At 44.7% G+C, this 20,367-nt stretch overlaps 2 protein-coding genes and 1 long non-coding RNA gene across 4 annotated transcripts in view; 1 reads left to right on the top strand and 2 right to left on the bottom strand.

The window, feature by feature from the left end:
• Window positions 1-5,944, bottom strand: part of TAF13 (TATA-box binding protein associated factor 13) — a 7,823-nt gene extending 1,879 nt beyond the window's left edge. Inside the window, exons 1-3 of the mRNA XM_045816756.1 lie at window positions 5,865-5,944; window positions 5,057-5,135; window positions 983-1,080 (exon numbers count right to left, since the gene is read on the bottom strand). Coding sequence (XP_045672712.1) covers window positions 983-1,080; window positions 5,057-5,135; window positions 5,865-5,891 — 204 coding nt within the window. The 5' untranslated portion in view covers window positions 5,892-5,944. The remainder of the gene's footprint in view (window positions 1-982; window positions 1,081-5,056; window positions 5,136-5,864) is intronic.
• A 2,998-nt stretch (window positions 5,945-8,942) lies between these two features.
• Window positions 8,943-14,325, bottom strand: LOC123804708. The gene is made up of 5 exons (XR_006783199.1): window positions 14,212-14,325; window positions 11,783-11,876; window positions 10,997-11,092; window positions 10,748-10,851; window positions 8,943-9,478 (listed from the first exon to the last, which is right to left on the bottom strand). It is a non-coding gene; the product is annotated as an uncharacterized LOC123804708 (long non-coding RNA).
• TMEM167B (transmembrane protein 167B) lies at window positions 14,192-20,051 on the top strand. 2 transcript variants are annotated; one of them, XM_045817126.1, is made up of 3 exons: window positions 14,192-14,329; window positions 16,652-16,783; window positions 17,561-20,051. In XM_045817126.1, the coding sequence occupies exons 1-3, from the start codon at window positions 14,320-14,322 to the stop codon at window positions 17,641-17,643; spliced, it is 225 nt and encodes a 74-aa protein (XP_045673082.1). In that variant the 5' UTR covers window positions 14,192-14,319; the 3' UTR covers window positions 17,644-20,051. The 2 variants fall into 2 exon arrangements, with proteins under 2 accessions (XP_045673082.1, XP_045673083.1); XM_045817127.1 differs by having other exon boundaries at window positions 16,652-16,829.
• The last annotated feature ends 316 nt before the right edge of the window (window positions 20,052-20,367 follow it).

Here is a 20,367-nt window from a genome sequence, read left to right as displayed (position 1 = left end):
TACATGATTTCAAATCTGTAAATTAAAAAAATACATGCAAAAAGACAAAAGAATATTCTCCAAAATCCTAGCATTAGTTATCTCTACAGGGAGTGTGCATACGTGTGTGTGTACACGAGACCTGTCCAGAAAGTACCCAACCATGTACTATGAAAAAGACAGTTACTATAGAAGATACAAGATACAAGAAACACTGCACACAGGACAATGAGACCTCAGTCCCCTTCAAAGCAGGCACTTTAGGACCTCACACAGTTCCCCCAGCCGCCATCAGCTGCCCTGTTGTATTTTTCTGAATTTCATCAGCAGCCTGAAACGTTTTTCCCTTTCAAAGGTCATTTTAGTTTAGGGAAAAGGCGGAAATCGCAGGGCACCAAACCTGGCTATAGGGGAGCTGAGTCACCTGGGTGATTTAATGTTTCTCAAAAAAACTCTGCATGAGACGTGATGCATGAGCAGGCACGTTGTCATGATGAAGCTGCCAATCACCAGTTGCCCATAGCTGCAGCCTTCTGAATCATCCACAAAGTTTCCACAGAGGAATGTTCAAGCTTAATGCAAAATTTGATGATTTGTTGCTCTATTCACTCAGTCATTTTGAATGCGATGGCCACACAGTGCACATGCTCACTCAGTGGCATCTAGCACCCCCCACTGACTAGTACAGTGAAGTGGTCATTGTTCAAGCATGTGCATTCCAGTCCGCTCTCCTCGGTTGCCAGGTTACATAGATGCTGTGTAAACTATTATCCTTATATTAACAATGGCTGTACTTTTTCCGGACAGACCTCGTGGATATATATGTATACACACACACACAAAACCTCCATTCTTAAGGGTAAACAGTAAATAATAACTTCCACAAAACAGGCACCCAAATGGATAGCTTATTTCTAAAGGATGCCATAGTTATAGTCTTATCTAAAATTAGAATTTCGAATCTATTTTTAATTAACTAAGACCAATTACAAAAAAAACTTACCATTTCAGTGATGAACTCTATAACGAGGTCTTCAAGAATATCCACCGATTCGGTATAAGGATTCTGGTCATCTCCAAACCCATACATCATACATCGTACTGTGAAAGAATACTCATTTGTGTTTACTGGAACAAATTCAACTATTTGATCAATACTTTTTCAAATTAGAATTGAACCAAGCTGCAGAATATACGGGTACAAAAACATATTTGCATTGTATTTGTTGTCTCCAAGTATGATTTTGGTGTGAAAGGCTTCAACCAGTCTCATAACCAACTGCTCCTACCTGGTAGGTAGGGACCTCTATCATCTACTCACCATCCTTCCCAGAATTCCTTTAAAAAAATTTGTATTTATTTTTTTTTAGAGAGGGGAGAAGGGAGAAAGAGAGGGAGAAGATCAGTTGCCTCTCATGCCCCCAACTGAGGACCTGGCCCAAAACCCAGGCATATGCCGTAACTGGGAATCGAACCAGCAACCTTTCGGTTTACATGACAACACCCAACCCGCTGAGCCAACTGGCCAGAGCCCATAATGGCTTCAAATAGGCAGGGACAGGGTGAATGGCAACGACTCAGCCCTTGGGCGGTAGTCAGTAGGACATCAGAAACAGAAGGCAAAATCCTTTCTGACATTACCATAGGGAAAAGGACATGAGAGAGAGCGTTCCAATTACCTTCCTACAGGAAGAATGCGACAATCCAAAGGCATAGCAAAGGGCTTCCTACACAGAACCTTGACATTTCACTCCCTAGATCAATGCAACTGCTAGCAAAGCCCTTTCAGGCCGTGTCTGAAGGAACCATAAAAAATGCAAGAGAAGAAAAGTGTAATACAGAGTAATAAAAATAACTGCTAATAGCAAAAACTTATATAGCCCTTACTCTATAGGGTGGGGCAAAAGTAAGTTTGTGAGTATGAAAAATACAGTTTATACTTTTATTACATTATTTTCCATATGAACAACTATAAACCTAGTTTTGCCCCACCCTGTACGCCAGGGACTGTTTTAAGCCTTTCATGCATATAACTCATTTAATCCTCACAATAATGCTTTTACATAGATACTATTATCATCCCCATTCTATAGAAACAACAAAATTGAGGCACCAAGTTAGTGACTTACCCAAAGTCACAGACAGTAAGAGATGGAACCTGAACTTGAACCCAACTGATCAGGCTCCAGAGGCTATATTCCTACCCACAACAGTAGTATCACTGTTCCTGGTAGTTTGGGGCAGATGGGACACAAATTAGTAGTAATCCTATACCCCATATAATCCCAGTTAGTCCACGGACAAGCTTTAAGAAGTCCTCAAACACTCCTAAAATTATACGAAAAAACTTTATACATATTGTGTGTGCGCGTTTTTCTAGGAAGAAAAATCACCTCATCAGATTCCCAAAGAAGCAATTAAATGTTAAAAAACTGTCATACATTGGAAATGTTTTTTTATCTTAATGTGAGTGGTGGTTACAAGTATATGTATATATGTAAGATTCATCCACAATTTATTCTGTGTAAATTTTACTTAAAAAAAAAGAAAGAAAAGGAACACCCGGCACTTCTCAAGGCAGATGTGTACCTTAAGAATAACTACTTAACCTTGGGACTGTGCCAGTGACAGCTGTCACTCAGTGGCACAGAGAGGTAAAAAAAGAATAACTACTTAAGAAAAGCAAAAGCTGATAGAAATTAAGAGAGAAGAAAGTAGACCAGACCTAGGGAAGAAGTGAGAGGAGTGCCTCGGAAGCCAGCCAGGGATAGAGGTATCCCCAGGGGTGTGTACTGTGAAGAGCCTTCAGGTCCAGATACAAGAGGGAGAAAACAAACACAGAAGCCAATGTTCTCGGTCTCTCATTCATTCCTTCTCATCCTTTCTCTCTCTCTCTCCTTTGGTTTCTGAAACTTTTTGGGGGGGAAGAGGGGAGATAATTTCAGACTTACAGAAGAGTTGCAAAAATAGTACGGAGTTCCTGAATATCCTATATCTAGCTCCCCCCACCTTTTTAAAGGATTTTACTTATTTATTTTTAGAGAGAGGGGAAAGGAGAGAGGGAGAAAAACAGCAATGTGTGGTTGCCTCTCACATGTCCCCAACTGGGGACCTGGCCCACAAACCAGGCATGTACCCTGAGTGGGAATCGAACTGGTGACCCTTTGGTTTGCAGGCCAGCACTCAATCCACTGAGCTACACCAACCAGGGCGAGCTTCCCCTTATATATTAACATCTTACATAACCATAGCCACTTATCAAAACTAAAAGGTTAACACTGGTACAACTATAGAAGTTACTCATTGTGCCAGTTTTCCCACTAATGTCTTTTTTCTGTTCCAGGATCCCTCACTATTTAGTTGTCATGCCCCCTTAGTTTCCTCTGATTTGTGACAGTTCCTCAGACATTCCTTGTCTTTCATGACCTTGACTTCTAAAGAATATTGGTCCGTTACCTTGTAGCACGTCCCTCAATTTGGGCTTGTCTGATACCTTCTCATGACTGGATTATGGCTGCGCATTACCAAAAAGGGTACAAGGGTGATGTGCCCTCTTAATGCACCGAATCAGAAATACGTGATGTCAACATGTCACTGGTGATAACTTTGATGACATGGCTGAAGTACTGTCTGCTAGGATTCTCCTAAAATAATAATGCCCTTATTATTCTCCCTGAAAATGTAGAATTCACCAGTAGGCAAGTACATTTCACTGGAAAACCTATTAGATAGGAAGTATATAAACTGTATTTGTTTAAAGGATCTGTGAAGATAAACACCAGCAAATGCTTTGAAACTTTCTATGTTATAGTAGGAAAAAAAAAAAACAAGTATTTTAAGGTATAGGAGAGATCTTGGTCAGTAAGATATAACAAAATTTCAGTAAGACAGGGACAAGGAGAAAGCTGTGAAGATTCCAAATTCTTTTCATCATAAAAATAATGCAATCCAAGGAGAATAAAAGTTCTGCTGCCCTGACTACTGTGGTTCAGTGGATTGAGCACCAGCCTGCGAACTGAAGGGTCACCGGTTTGATTCCCAGTCAGGGCACATGCTTGGGTTGTAGGCCAGGTCCTGGGCTGGGGTGTGAGAGAGGCAAACAATCAATGTATCTCTCACACATCAATGTTTTTCTCTCTTTCTCCTTCCCTTCCTCCTCTCTGAAGATAAGTAAATAAAAACCTTAAAAAATATATAAAGTTTCTGCTATGAACCAACTATGCAAGCCTCACTCCGGGATGCTCTGGTGCAGGAATTCCATGTGCAGGTTGACATAAGTGAAACAACATACCAATGGAATGAATGGCATCAGAGATGGAGTAAGGAGCAGTGAGCTTCAGGCGAGGAACTGAGATATGCAGAAAAATCTGAGTGGTTAAAAAAATGAAAAAACACACTGGTGCTGCAGTTTCAAGAGCCTTTGGGAACTGCTTACATCTGGAGCAACGTAAACAAACCAGGTACTCATGTGTTGCCCCATCGGTCAATCCTCAGCCATAACTACATGTAAGGGACCTGGGACTGGGAGATGGAGAACGTTCTCATGGTGCCTTTCAGGGTTTGGGCTGGACCAGTCCCCTATGCTGCTGACAAAAAGGTCGAACCTGTCTATTGAGGGAGAATAGAGGATCAATACATTATAATCTCTATGCCACTAGCCACTATAAGGCCCCACACTGTTTACCACCTTTCCATCTTAGCCCAAAGCTCCAACCAACTCCATGTCTACCCTCAGCACCTGTTCCAGGATCCACCTAACCTTTGGCTTATAGTCAAAGTCGTCCCTGCTTCTACTGCTGCAAAGGTCAGGGACAGCGAAAAGACATGGAGGTGTGTTCTTAGGCCCCAAATTGAAACCCTCATCACAGTTCCGCACTTAAAAAAAGAATGTGTGTGTATTAATATATAAATTGGGATTTGGATCTTACTAGCTATGACAAGTTAAACATAACTTTATAGGCAAGTCTCAGAATAGTGTCCCTACAGGGAAACAGATTCAGAACAATACATCTACTTTAAATGCACATGTCCAAAACTCTTTATCATCTATAATAAAATCACTGTAAATATTACTTACATTCTTTAGAAAAAAGTCTCTTTCTTTTACCCTGTCCACCTTCTGCACCTCCTCCAATTTCTTCATTTTCTTCCTCAAACTAGAAGTTAAAATGTATACGTGAAAATGTCAAGTAACTGCACTGCATTTTATTTTTAAATAATTAACATTTTCCCCCATTTTCAACACTGACATCATGCCAAAAAGCGTAAAGCAAGCAGCAAAAGACCCATGAAGCCATAGCGTTTCAGTCCAACCGCCGGCTCACGCACAGATAACTTCTATAATGTCCCTATACTGCCCTGGAAGAGTTCTCATGACCATATTTTTCTCTTTTAACCAACTCAGTTGGCCTATTGCTAAACAGTTTTACAAGAGTTGGTACTGAATCAAAGCAAGCACGCAAGCTAGAAACCCTTTTTAAGTAAGCCTTAGCCCCATTTTATGACATGAAAAACCAAGGATAAAAGTTAAATAACTTGCTCGCAGAGAACAGAAATTTTGAAACCCAGGTTCCGACTTCCGGTCCATACTTTAAGTACATAGTTTTGTGAGTTGAACTGTTGGTTCATAATGAGCTCTAATAAACATTAGCTTTGACCTCCGATGATCCTCTAGGCGTTGTAAAGAGCGTTTGGAAGATACGGCCACCTCTCCCTTCACGTCCTGCCCCACCTACTGAAACCACTGAAAGAACCTAGCAGGGCGTCAAGGCCCCGGCTCTGCCGGCTGAATTCACTAAGGAAAACAGACTCGATTCCGAACTCGCCTCCGCTACTGTACCCGAGGGAGTAAAGGAAAGAGCAGGTTGAAACAGGTGGTCACTTACAGTAGGGTCCTCTTCCTCATCCGCCATCCCACCAGCCAGCCTACACACCCGACCCGCCTCACTCCGAGTGAATTTACTACTTCCGCTGTCTCACTTCCGGTGACGCGCAGCCGCGGCCGGGGCGGGGCCTAGCCGGGGGAGCCAGCGGGGAAGGTGCGCGTGCGTAAGGGCGGAGCCAGGGCACGCACTAGGGATTTAGGGATGAGATCTGAAATCCTGAGGAATTAAACATTAGTGAAGAAAAGGAAGCCTAGGCGGCGTATGTCACCCTAAATTTGCTTCTGCATATGGAGTCACCACTCTGATTCGAAACTTCCAAGTTATGGATGGATCGTTGTGGGACCACGTGGTCTTGGGCTGCCCCCCAAGGGTGATGTTTAAATTGTATTTAAACAATTTCAGGCCCTGGGTGATGTGGCTCAGTGGATGGAGCACCAGATTTGCGAACCAAATGGTTGCTGGTTCCATTCCCGGTTAGGGCGCTTCCTGGGTTTCAGGCCAGGTCCCCAGCAGGGGGCGCTTGAGAGGCAACCTCACATTGATGCTTCTCTCCCTCTTTCTCATTCTTTTCCCCTCTCTAAAAATAAATAAAATCTTTTTTAAAAAAAAGTTTTTTCAACAACTTAGAGTTCCGCTGTTATTTATGCCAAGTTTTGTGTTGGTTATTGGGGATACTCTTCTTCACTACTAGTTCTCACGGGGGCAGTTCCACTTCTTAGACTGAGGATTTGAATTTTTGTGGATAGTTTTTTGGTCAGAACGACGATTGGAAAAACCACGGCCATTAGAGTCTCAAGCAAAGGATATACATGTTCTGCAATGCAAGAGATGGTGCCACAGAAGGAAAAATTGTCCCGCAGTATACTATTTCTGAAGTCCTATTAAACATTCAAGTGAGTGAAAAATCTGTTTATAATCTGAGCCTAGAACCTAACTCTGTTTATGTATACATGTGTACGCACACATATTCCTGCTACCAATTCCTGGCAAAAGCTCCTAAAGCCCTTGTAAATTCCTAAATAGATCACTAGGAGCATCTTTTGTTCTAATGAGGCGACTACTGGATGGCTCCTGGACGGGAGCTGGTCACCAGCAAGGCCAAGCCACAGAAGCTTGGGAGTTTCAGCCCCACCTGCCCGTTCTCCAGAGAGGGGAGAGGGGCTGAAAATGGAACTGATTGATTATGCCCACATAAGACATAAAAATCCCAATAATGGGAGGTTCAGAGAGCCTCCAGGTTGCAGAAAACATCCACGTACTGGGAGGGTGCCCTACCCCAACTCCACAGGGACAGAGCTCTGCCCTCGGGACCCTCTCAAACCTCACCTAATGTATCTTTTCACCTGGCTGTTCATCTACATCCTTGATCATATCCTTTAATAAACTGGTAAACAGAAGTGTCTTCCCGAGTTCTGTGAGCCATTCTAACAAGTAATAGAATACAGGGGGGAGAAGGTCACAGGAACTTCCAATTTGTCACCAAGTTGAACAGAAGTTGTGGCTATCGCCGGAAACTCTTGATGCAATTGGCATTTAAGGGGGGGGAGGGCAGCCTCACAGGGCTGAGCACTTAACTTGCAGGATCTGACACTATCTCCAGGCAGTCAGAACTGAGTTAAATTGTAGGACACCCAGCCAGTGTTGCAGAATTGCTTGGTGTGCGGGAAAATAATTCCCACACATTTGGTGACCAGAAATGTCCCAAGTGAAGTGTTCTCTATGAAAGTAAAGGAGAAAGACACACGGAAAGGAAAGAACTGGGAGCTTTTCCCAAAATAGCAACTATCCTGAAACTGGACAGATTTTATTCTTTGTTTTGTGTGGAACTTATGAAGAGTGTAAACAATTTCAGGAAATAATGTCACCAAGGCCATATCACATGTAATAATTTCACTAGCCAATACTCACTGGAACCAGTCTGCATTTGAAGCTCCTGCATTCATGGTGATTCTATACATAGGGCAAGCATCTGAAATCTTTATACCCTCTAGACCATTTTTAAACACGTGTAATTATAATTTACTGTCTTTATATTACCATTAGGGTACTATATGTTACTTTTAAATTACATGGGCAGTTAAGTGAATTAGTTATGTATTGCTGTGTTGACAAATTATCCCAAAACTTAGTGGCAAATGCAATATGCATTTATCACACCGATTCTGTGGGTCAGGATCCTGGGTGCAGTTTAGCTGGGTGCCTCTGGCTGAGGGTCCCTTATTGCACACTCAGGGTGCAGGCTGGGGCTGTATTCTCACATGAAGTACTGCTGAGGAAGGACCCACTTCCCAAACTGCTCATGGGGTTGTCAGCAGAACTCAGTTCCCTCAGGGTGTTAGACCAAGGGCCCCAGTCCTTCCCTGGCTGTTGCCAGAGGCCTCTCTCTGTTACCTGCCACACCGTCCTCTCCATGGGGTGGTTTACAGCATGCAGCTGGCTTCTCTCAGAGCAGGTGAGAGAGAGAACCAGGGAGAACACCCAAGTAGAAGCCAGGATTTTTTTTTTTTTGTAACCCCACCTTGGAAGCGACACCCCATCACTTACAGTCATTAGAAGTCAGTAAGTGGAGCCCACACTCAAGGGGTGGGCGCTACGCAGGGATGAGAACACCAGGAGGCAGACATCGTTGGGGGCGGAGAGGCTGCCTACGACAATGGGTTATTGCGTCTGTGACTTTTCACTTCAGAATAATGAAAGGCACATTACAATGTATTTGTACTCGAGGTAGATTATCGAGTCCGACAGGGTTGAGAACTGCCCTGTCAGCCAGTGATGAAATGCCGGCCTTGCCCAGGGGATCAGGGGTAGAGCGTTCCCAAGGTCCCGTATCAGGGAGGTGGACAGGTAAAACGTGCTGGATACACACCGAGGGGGACCATGCAGCAGTCAGAAGCGATCCACTAGCTGTCTAGGGCGATAGCCCCTGAATGCGCCCAGTCTTGTGTGATCTCGGAAGCTAAGCAGGGTCGGGTGGGGCCTTGTTAGTATTTGGACGGGAGAAGCGACCCACTAGCGATGTGGGCTGAGCTTAGAAACATTGCTAAATTTGAAAAGAAACACAATGAGATCTGTAACACAATACCATTTATGTAAATTAAACATACACACACACAAATACATATTTTAGAGTGACATAAAAAAGCATAACATGTAAATATACTAGAAAGGTGGCGGGGTAAGAGAAATGGGAGGAGGGACGAAGGTGATGCATAGAGACAAACAACACGTGGAGGACTTTGGAGGTGCCAACTATCACGGCATGTCTTTAACTGTGCAGTGTGAATAGTTCAGTCTTCTGAACTGAAGATCCAAGATATAAAGGGGAAAAAAATCGCAGTGTAATAAGAAGAGCAGAAAAAAGTGCAGAGAGTGAAAAGTCAGGGCGTGCTTCCACAAGGCGTTCTGTGTGGCTTGCCAGAGGCAGGGCTGTTGGGCAGGGTGCAGAGTGAGTCTGCAGTGAGTCTGCAGTTAGAGTGTGAAAGGCCTTGTCTGCTCTCTTCAAACTGCCAGAGTTCCCGGGTGGTCTGGAAGCAGAAGCATCACAGGCCCCTACCTTTTGAAAAAGCTCGCTTTCACAGGCAGATGACCGAGGGGGAATGAGAGGCCATCCGAACCTGAATGAAGAGGAAGAAGGAATTTAGGAAGAGAATTGACAGGACTTTGTGTCTGAATGAATCTGAGTGCTGTGGACAGAGATGTTCACATGCAGATTGACGCTGTAACTAACATTAATTGGAATGTAAAAGGGGAAGGCCATTGGGGCGGGAAGAAAATGAATTCAGTCTGAGAGGGGTCCTGAAGACTGACGGATGGACGTGCAGATCTGGAAATCCACGGAGAAATGGGGACTGGAGAAAATGGCACGGAAGACCTGAACACTGGAACAAAGGCCAGAGAGAAAGGAGGTGAAGGGCAGATCCTTAGAAAAGGGAAATCAAGACAAAGAAAAGACTGAAGGGATGGCTCAAGAGATAAAAGATAAAAAAGACAAAGAGTAGGAAGAGAGAGGAGAAGAGGAATATATTTTGAAACCCTCCCCCCAAAAAAAAAAATTCAGGAAGCAGCGAGTGGTCTGGTGCACTCAGTGCTAAAGAGATTAAGAGACTGAAGAAAGGCCTGGGTTTGACCGTAGGAGGTGGCAGAATAATCAGGACACACCAGTTTGAGGGCAATGGTGAAGACGAAAGCCAGATCATAGGAGATTAAGGACAGTGAAGAATGGAAGGCAAAGAGCCCTATCTAGTGTGGCTCAGTTGTTTGGGCACTGTCCCACAAAGTCAAAGGTCACTGGCTCGATTCCTGGTTGGGGCACAGGCCTGGGTTGCAGGCTCAGCCCTCATCAGGGTGAATGCCAGAGGCAACTGATGGATGTTTCCCTCTTTCTCCCTCCCTCCCCCTCTCTCTAAAAGTAAGTTTTAAAAAATAATTTTTAAAGAAAGAAAAGCAAAGAGAAAAGTAGCCTTACAGGTCAGTAGACTCAAGGAAAGTAGACTCTGAATAAATGATAGCAAAAAAGGACAATGAGCTTTTAAAGAGATTTGTTCACAGAAGAATGCAGTCACAGAATGCAGAGAGGCAGACAGGAGCGCCTGAGTTCTGTGAGGATAATTTGCAAGGAATGGCAGGGGTGGGGCTACCGGAAAGGAAGAGCGCGGGAGGCTGGGCGGTGGGCTGGAGCCATGATGGACAAGGGCAAGCAAGCAGTACCAGCCAGACCCCAAATTTAGGCAGAAACTGCAGTCCCACCCTTGCCCTGACCCCTCTTCACCCTCACTCCCTCCCCTCCACCCCCCTGAATTTGGGGCTTAGTGAGGTGGCGTAATTTCCACAATGATTTATGCAATCTTAATGAACCCTGCTTGTTTATCAAATAATGCCCACACTCTGGTTAAGCAGGCCAGCTCCGAGGTCAAACGAGTCAGATTTGATATCTGCTGAGCTCCTTCGAGACCAATGACTCCACCTCTCCGTAGATCCATGTCCTCACCTGTGAGATGGAGAAAACGGTAGTTACTGACCTTATAAGCTTATTACGAGGCTTAGATGTGCTCTTACCCACAAGGGGCTCAGGGTAGTAACTGGAATGTAGCAAACATCCCATAAGTGTCCTATGTTTTTACTCAAGAACCTACCTTTTAGCCTAACCTGCTGTTCTCCTTCGTGAACTCCACATCCTAGCTCCACAAGGTCACGATCCATCATTCACGGAACAAGCGTTTATCAAGCACCTATAAAAATGTTCAGCACCTGCTATGGGACTGTGGATAAAATGGCAGACTATGCAAATACACAGCCCTGGGCTTATGAGCCTCACAATGTAGCGGGGCTCGGGGTGGGGGGGGGGGGGGACATGAATTAAGTAGATAATGGATGCTCTGACCCTGGCTGGTGTGGCTCAGTGGGTTGAGATCCAGCCTGGGAACCAAAAGGTCATTGGTTTGATTCCTGGTCAGGGCACTATTGATGGGTGAAATCCATGTTCCTCTCCCTCTCTTTCTCCCTTCCCCTCTCTCTAAAAATAAATAAACAAAATCTTTTTTAAAAAAGCGTTTAGATAATGTATGCTCTGGAAGTTTATGACGGGGTAGGGGGCCCAAGGTCAGAGGAACCTCCCTGGAACAAGTGAGGTCTGAGTTCCAGGGAGGTTCCTCTGAGACCTGCTCGAGGACTGGAGTTAGCTGGTGAAGGAGGGAGAGGGGACCTCACAGTGCGACCTTGTACTTTCCCATCTCCGTGCCTTTGAGCTTTTACTCCTTTCCTTTGCACTGACACGCTACAGGCCCAGCTCAGACGCCTGCTCCTCTATGGAGCCTTCCCTGAGCCCTCTCTTCTTTCCGTTCCCAAAGCACCATTTTCATTTTCCTGCAACATGTCTCACTTTCAACTGCATTTTCTGGTGATTTATACGCCCAGCTTACCTTGTCCACTAAATCTTAAACTTATTAGGAATAGAGCGTGTCTCTTTCGTCTCTGAGTTCCCAAAGGCTGGCGCATTCCTTGAACATAGAAGACCTGAAACAAATATTTGCAGCATAAATTAATGCCTGTTTGACAGACGTTTTCAAATATGTTGTCATTCAAATGAAGCTATTGTTGCAAGCTGTGCCTTTGGGACTGATTTTACTCTTTGGTTAAACCAGAATGCCATCGTCATGGTCCCCAGGACTGATTAGTGTTTGCCACAGGGACTGAAACAGCCCCAACAAAGGGGCCACTGTTCTTGAGTGACAGGCGTTTGGCAACAACTGCCTGTCCTTCGGTGGAGACTGGAGTGAACTGAGGAAGGACTGTCTGAGTTGAGTCCCCAGCCAGTGGGGCTCTATCGCAGTTGGGTGGCAAGAGCTAGTGACCCTGAATGTGAGGCTCTGGGGCTGGGCTGGACAGGGTGACAGAAACACAAATGCTTGAAACAAAATCATCAAAGATCAGTATCAGGAACAGCATCCTAATCTGAGCCAGTGTGATAACAGACGGAGGGAGCTTTGAAGTCAGACCTAGGTCTGAAGCTATGTTATCTCATCCATCTGCCTTCTCTGAGCCTCAGATCTCTTCTTGAAAAGATATTGTGCAAATATCTTTTGGTGGTGAAGACCCAAGGTAATGTCTTTACACACACAGTGCCTGTACTCTGCTAAACTGTGTTTACACACATACCTTATTGTCCCCAATAAAGTTTGTTCCCTAAGAGCAGGGACTCATCTTTACCTGCAAATCTAGCAAAGTGACCAGCACATAGCAGACACTGGTAAATATTTTTTAAAACAAACGAACAACAACAACAGTAACAGCTAACATTTCTGGGCACCCTTACTTCATGCCAGGTGTTGTGAATAGTAATTCACTTAATCCTTCAACAACCCTAGAAAGGAGCAGCCATTATAACCAATTTTACAGAGAGTAGCAGAATACTGTAATTTTTCAAAATGTAGAATTGTTGGTATAACTGATTTTTGAATGAAAATGTGGTGAGATTTGCTTTATATTCAAATAAGTAAACTACTTTATAAAAACTGGAAAAAATACGGTAGAGGGAAGAATAAGGAAACAAATACGAGTGAGTGAGAAGAAAGAGTAGGAAGGAGAGGAAAGATAGACGCATGAAAAAAGAAATAGAAAAGGGTAAGCTCTGAGTGAAAAATACCCGCTTATTCAAAATAAGGTGTTGGGTCTCTCTTCGTCCTTGAAAGCATCATTAGACAACTGATCACTCTGCTTGTGTATGTGTGGGCATGCGCCTGGCCTTCTCAGGTTTTGTCCCATATATCTTCCTTCTTTGTTTGTTTGTTTGTTTGTTTGTTCTACGTTTATGTGTATTATCTCAAGGAGTCTGTCCTGCATCAGCTTTTTTGTTTTGCCTCCAGGAGGCTTTGCTGGCTTTTCTTTTGCGTGACAGAGCGGGCCGCAGCCAGAAGATGGCACTGTGGCAAGGGCGGTAGAGTCCCTCCAGGAGGGTGACAACCACTGCGGATAGTTAACCTTACAATTTCATCTTCGGAGGGCTCGGAGTTGCTCTCTTGCCCGGAGTCTAATAAAGCAGGCCGAGTTATACGCAGTTAAGGATTTCAATTCACAAGACGGAATCTGAGACTTTGTCTCCACCCTCTCCACTCCCGACCCCCACGAAAAACTGACGGTATCTCTCATCAGCTGGTGAAAGTGTTGTGGGAAGCGCTGTCAGATATCTCCAATGTCTGGTGCAAGAAGCCGAGGTGATCACAGCATTAACTAGATACAGGAGATAACAGACACTCTCCTGAAAGTTTAAGGTAAAATCCATACAAACAAACAGGCAATTATCTGAACGTTTCCCGACAACGTGGAGCTTTAGGATCTAAAATATGAGACTTGTTTTTGTTATAATTTCCTTATTTCATTTCGAAGGTCCAGACACAGCTTGGCTACTCAGATTTCCTTAAGGAGTAAGAAAGATCCTCACGGCAAGGGCAGTCCTGGAGGTCGCAAGGGGCCCCTCTTCACCCGCCGCATGAGGGTTCTCACGTGGAAGCCCAGGAAGGACCAAGACCTCTCTGCTGCAGGTGGGCTACAGACATACAAGCGCACATAGCAGCCGCCGCAGCACACAATACAGTGCAAAGCTGCAAATCCTTGTCAACCACAACAACGTGAACGTGTCAGGTTGTGCCCAGCACTAATTCCGCACAGGCAAGCTATAGAGATTTGGTTACCATGGCCACGTAGGACGCCTGCCGGATTGCGCGCTTCTTACTCAAACGTCAGCACGCAAAACTACCCACTCAGGCCCCGTAGCTCGGTAATCTGCTAGCCACCCCTGATTGCGTTAGGTGCTCGCCTCCCTGCCCTTGCGCCTGCGCACTACGGCTCCTACCAGTCGCTGCGGCCGGGATCGGGAAGTGTCCAGCGAGAGCTGGGTTCCCCCCGCCTTCGGCTCCCACCGCTGATCCCGGATCCCTAGCCAGGCCCGGGCCCAGCCGCCATGACGAACGGTGAGAGCCAATGCTCAGAGCGGAAGATGGGAGGGAAAGACCATGGGAAACGTGGCGGGCGGGGCCGGGACTGACGTGGCCGGGCTCCCCGCCCCCTCCCCGCTCAGCCCCTCTTGGCCTCTCTGGGAGTCCCAGACTCTTGTCCTCTAGACCCCTCCCGGCTCCTCGGGTCCCCTGCCCGTCTAGAACCCCAGTGCCTCTGGTGTCCACACCCCGCATCCTCGGTCCCTACCCTGTGCTTGCCCTTCTCCCTTTCCTAGAAGTTCGTTCTGGCCCTTACAAGCCCCTTGGAATGGCCAGTCTGGGATGAACCACTGCTTTAGCACCAGGGAAAAGAGAGGGCCTTCCTCCCAGCCTCCTACGTTTTCATGCTTTCCTACAGTAGTACCAAGAAATCACAGAGGACCTCAAGCTCCACACTTTTGAGGGGTGAATGTTCGAGCCTGAAATGGTCTTTTTTTGAAGCAATGCTGGACAGCTTTCTCTTGTTTGATTCTAAAGATGTGTCTGGGTGATTCTGGAGACCCTGGCTAGTACTGGCTTTAGATACTGCCTTTTCTAAATGAAGTGGCAGCTGCCACCCTGTTCACCCGACCTCATTTTCTTGGCCTCTTCAAACACTTTACAGAGGTGATTTCTGAAATCCAGGGAAGGGAGGGAAGCAGGGCTTTTCATGGTCTTTGGCGTCAGTCTTACGGGAAAGAACAGAAAGCCTTTAGGCAGTGTGATTGGAAGGGCACAAGAAAGCATTTCTTAGAACCTTCTCCATAGCCTGGCACTGAAGATTCATATTTCCCCTCCTTGTCAGTGTTGGCATTATCTGCAAAAAGTTACGGTAGGAAAAGACTAGCACATAAAATATCATTCATCATAAAAGCTCAGTGTATGTAGCCCTGGCCGGGTAGCTCAGTTGGTTAGAGTGTGGTCCCCATATGCCAAGGTTATGGGTTCAGTCTTGGGTCAGGGCACATACAAGAATGAACCTATGAATACATAAATAAGTGGAACAACAAATCAATGCGTTCCCTCTCTCTCTCAAATCAGTAAGGAAAAAATACTGATTTACTGAATCTTTTGTGACACCTCGCTGTGGGAGTTTTACTGGAGGGAGAGAGGGAGGTGGAGTAGTCCGGCACTGGCAGATGCTGGTTACGTCAATTATCTTTTCCGGGCTTCCTGGGCTGCCAGAGACCTGAGGTTACTAGGTACAGGAGAAGGGACATCACCTAGAACAAGAAGTCATCTGCACCAGAAAATAAGAGAGCAGTTTGACACATAAAAACCACTGAATAAACTTTAGTCACTCTCCCTTCTTTGTGGAGGAACACCTTCTTTTTTCTTTTTTTCGTTAGGCGATTTGTCGTGCTTACATGTACGAGACGTAACTCAGTTTACATATGTAAGAAATAGGATTGTTCACAGTTTTTTTCCCACAAAATTGTTCCACTGTGTTGAAATGTTGAAGCCTCAGGAAGATGGTATACATTTTACGAGAATCTGTTGCCGTCCTGGTAGAATTTGGTTTGTAAGTAGGGTCCCATGCATGAAATGTTAGATAAACCTAGGAAAATTGTAGTCATGGATTCTAACTCCTGCAATTTTCATGAAACTCCACTTCTTGCCTTAACATTTTCTTCAACAGAGGTGGATCTGAGAGACTTGCTTAAATATCTAGCTCTCCTTTATCACATGAATGATTTATGATAAGAATGTGTTCAGTTGTCGCCCTGGCTGGCATAGCTCAGTGGATTGAGCGCAGGCTGTGAACCAGGTTCAGGCCTGCGAACCAGGCTGTGAAGCAGGTTCAATTCCCAGTCAGGGCACATGCCTAGGTTGCAGGCCATGGCCCCCAGCAACCACACATTGATGTTTCTCTCTCTCTCTCTCTCTCTTTCTCTCTCTCTCTTTCTCCCTCCCTTCCCTCTCTAAAAAAAAAAGAAAGAAAGAAAATGTGTTCAGTTTTCTCAGCCGAGGCTCCAAGGATTTTTCGGACTCTCTCATCCTCTGGCCAACACTGGCCACTCCCGGGGGGCTGATCGCACATGGAGTGATGCACTTTTCAAGGATTCGTAGTTCTTAAAAGGGGAGAGGAGGGCAGGGCAGGGCAGAGTGCAATTGTAAGGGGGATGGATACAAGCAATTTTGGGGAACGGTAAGGTCACCTTGCTAGTCCCAGGACGGTGGCTTCCTCAAGTCAAGGGTTGGCACGCTTTTGAGGTTATCGTCTTGATAATATGTCACACTCTGCTCCTTGGAGTTCTCCAGGGGATGATCTGTGCCAAAAGGATTAGCACCAAAGGTGTTCTTTTCATCCTGTAACAGTGTACTCCTTGGATGGGATTCTGGTGTTTGGCTTGCTCTTTATTTGCACCTGTGCCTACTTCAAGAAGGTTCCTCGTCTCAAAACCTGGCTGCTATCGGAGAAGAAGGGAGTCTGGGGTGTGTTCTACAAAGGTAAGAGCGTGTCTGCCCGGGCAGAGGAGCGCGCTGTCTCGGGGCTGCGAGATATGCTGCGAAGCAGGGGGTGAGACGGGCTGGGATTGTGTTCGGTTCCACTTTTACGTATTTGTTTAACTACGAGGTAATTTTACTATTCTCCGTGGAGGAAACGGTCTATAAACTAAACAATTTTAGACTGGACTGGTATTGTTGGGAGGGATGTTTTCCCAATGAAAAGTTTTTCTGAAAATCTGGAAAGAATATATTGGAATCTATTAAGTTTTGATTTGATTAACTGAAGTGCTTTTTTATTTTTTATTGTGGGCACCTTCATTTGGAATCCCAACTATCTAAATCTGTTTGCAAAATAGGGCAAAATATAAACAAAAGGTATATGTATTTTTTAAGAGATTTTATTTATTTGCTTTTAGAGAGAGAGGAAGGGAGGGAGAAAGAGGGGGAGAGAAACATCAATGTGTGAGAGAAACATTCATCCACCGCCTCTCACACACTGCCCAACTGGGGGCCTGGCCTGCAACCCAGCCATGTGCCCTGCCTGGGAATCGAACTGGTGACATTTCAGTTTGCAGGCCAGCACCTGGTCCACTGAGCCACACCAGCCAGGACATAAAGAAAAGGTATATCCGCCTAGAACCTAGAGTAGGATTTCAAGACATTCCCAAGTAGGTCTCATCACCTGTGACTAAAGAGTTCAAACTACCCCCTTGAAAGTGAGGGCCGATATGAAGGGCAGGCTGTGATTCCTTTTCCCTGCTTCCCGTTGCCTTCCAGCTGCTGTGATCGGAACCAGGCTGCACGCTGCTGTGGCAGTCACCTGCGTCATCATGGCCTTTTACGTCCTGTTCATAAAATGAATTCCAGAGCGTCCATCTCGTCAACTGCCAACCAAGGGGACGGGGGTGAAGGACCTGTCGGGGGCCTGGGACCAGCGTAGGAGAGTTCAGCTGAAATCATCCGAGTCCCCAGGATGACACCACAGCATCTGCCCCTCCCATATGTGGGGAAAACTCACGGTCACAAACATTATTTATACTTCAGGGGACTCCAGAAAGCCAACTCCTCCAATCAGTCCTCGCAGACAGCGCATAATGCCCAGATAAATTACACGCGTCGGTGATAACATTACATACCTCCTGCTTAGAAACCTGTCATCTGTTTGGTTCCTCAGCCCTCGCCAGGATCTTTTCATACTGAAGATCTTTAGGGAAGGACATAAGCTGTGTTCCGATGTCTTGGAAAGAAAGAATTTTCGAGGCTTGACTTTTTTTCCCCCCATTGTTTTGATTTAGATTTGGCAGGTTGGAAGAGGGTGGGGAACTGGGTGGAAAACAGGAGTTGTCCAATGCCCAGAAATACTTTGGCTTTGGAAACTCATCTTTCATATACTCATCTGGCACCATGAGAGAGTGGCATGGTCCTCGCTGCAAAAAGAGAACAGGTGAAATCACTGTTCTGTGTGCTAGAAGCTGCAGAGTTGGGCCAAGATGATCTGGGCCCACATGAGATTTGGGAGCTTCCTGTCTGTGATGAAAGCGGAGGGCAGTAACTCAGACAAGAAAAAAGGTTCTGTTCACCAGTACCCCCAAAAGGAGACATCACCCCAACCGATGGTGTAAGAAGATAAATCCACTGTTTCTCTTTTCCTAAGCCTTTTTATATTTTCTAAACTACTGAGTGCTAAATACTCAGTTTTAAATGCCACCACTAGGGAAAAGAGAAACGATTGAAGAAGTAATTGTTTAATGTATTTGCAGCTAGAGTAGAAGAAATAAATCTAGTATATTCAGATACTAGTAAAGTCACCTAGTAGAAATTAATTGTGATGTTAGATGGGAGTTTTGTTATGTTATCCACAGTACAAACCTATTCTTTGTTTAAATCTGAGTTGTTACGGCCATTTTTAGTTGATTACTACTTTTCTTGGCCAACTCTTAATTTTCTTCATATTACAATCCTCTTTAGCTGTCCTTGGTAAATTCTGTATTATGCAAAAATTAGAAATTCAAATGAGAGAAGTTGCTAATATTCATAGGCATATTTGGACAGTTCATAGACTCCATGAGTAAATGAGGGTGCTTCGTAAAGGAAAACAGATTTGCAACTGGATCGATGACTTTTCCATAGAGTATGATAACTCCTGAGCAAATCATTTTAGATGACTCAATATTTGAAGAGGAGACTTCTACATTTCCTCCTCCTCTTATCAGCAAAAAATATCAAATATTACATTTTTGAAGCCTAGAACTTCTTTATTTAAAAAAAAGTGGGTCTAAAATTATTGTAAAAAGCAAGCATGTACCTAGGTCTACCAGTTGCCTTGTCCATTGGAATAAAACTCTACCGTGGACACGTTAGCTGTGCTTGACCCCTGTGTGGCAGCAAATTGCGTTTTGTCTTACTCCGAAAGGACGGAACCTGCGAGGAAGTTGGGTTCTGAAACAGGCGGTTTCGTCTTCGCAGGTTTTTCGAAGTACAGAAAGTCATTAGGTAAACACTACATGTCTCATCATCTCAGAGTTGTGGCTGTGGTCTCGTCAGGAACTGGTTCACAGGGTAACTTTCAATGATTCATAGGTTTTCCATGGTCATTTCTGAGGACCTTTCACACGTGAGAAAGGAAACGGGAAAGAAGTTAACACCTCCTGGGGTGTGAGTTTGGGACTTGTCAGCCAATGGGGTGTCTCTCCCCGGAAACACAGGTTCAGCGGGTTTGCGGTTGTTACTGTGTAGCTTTAATGACTTTTGTTTTCTAATAGGGCTAATGTCTCTAAGCTTGGTGCTTAGAGCTCTTTCAGGTTTTAAACTAGTTTCATTTCACAGTTCTGGTTATTTAAACCAATATTTGCAGCTTCCTGAGTAGGTCACCTTGACTCTTGAATTGTAATATTTTGAGATGTTTTCATTCTAGAATATACCAAAAAGTGCACAGAGCGAAGGCAATTTACAGCAAAGCAAAACAGAACAAAAAAAATACACAGCTTATTTCACTTTATATAAGCAGATCAGCAGAAACCTGTTTAACTCATTACTTTGCTTGATGTTTCATATTCTTTGACTGAAAATTGTAGCAAGTGTTCCTCTAAGAGAGTCTTAGGAGTGGAAGAATGGGGACAGCAACGTCAGCCCTGGTCCAAACTGGCATCACCATACACCCTGAACACCTGGGGGGGGGGGGGATGAAGTCAGCTTTTTATAGTTGAAATACAATTTTTTATTCACCACTGTCTGCACAAATCCTGGAAAATAAAATTTCTTTCCCTACTGCTTTTGTCTACTTTATTTGTCACATGCTGAATTTTTTGAACTTGGTTCAATCTTCCCTTGGTTTCTGCCCGTAGTGTACTTTTTAAATTTGAATTAACTAGTCCCATCATTCCTGTTTACACCTTCACAGGAATGTGTGATACACACAGTCCAGAGTCTGTGAGAGTAGCTGTCTCCTTTGGGGGGAGCTGATACATGTCACACTGCACATATCAGCATATATATATATATGAATAAATTTTGAGGTGTATCAAGGTAGATGATACTCCCAAATACATTTTACCTACCGCTATTAAAATACAAGTATCATCTGC

This window comes from Phyllostomus hastatus, unplaced genomic scaffold (assembly GCF_019186645.2).
Source record: "Phyllostomus hastatus isolate PE091 unplaced genomic scaffold, TTU_PhHast_1.1 phas_scaffold_216, whole genome shotgun sequence".
Taxonomy (NCBI): domain Eukaryota; kingdom Metazoa; phylum Chordata; class Mammalia; order Chiroptera; family Phyllostomidae; genus Phyllostomus; species Phyllostomus hastatus.
Note: the sequence above shows the minus strand (reverse complement) of the source record. Positions and strands in the feature narration are given on the sequence as shown.

Coding starts and splice junctions, on each gene's coding strand:
- TMEM167B (XM_045817127.1), top strand. Junction 16,830..17,560: donor GAGCGCGCTGTCTCGGGGCT/GCGAGATATGCT, acceptor GTTGCCTTCCAG/CTGCTGTGATCGGAACCAGG.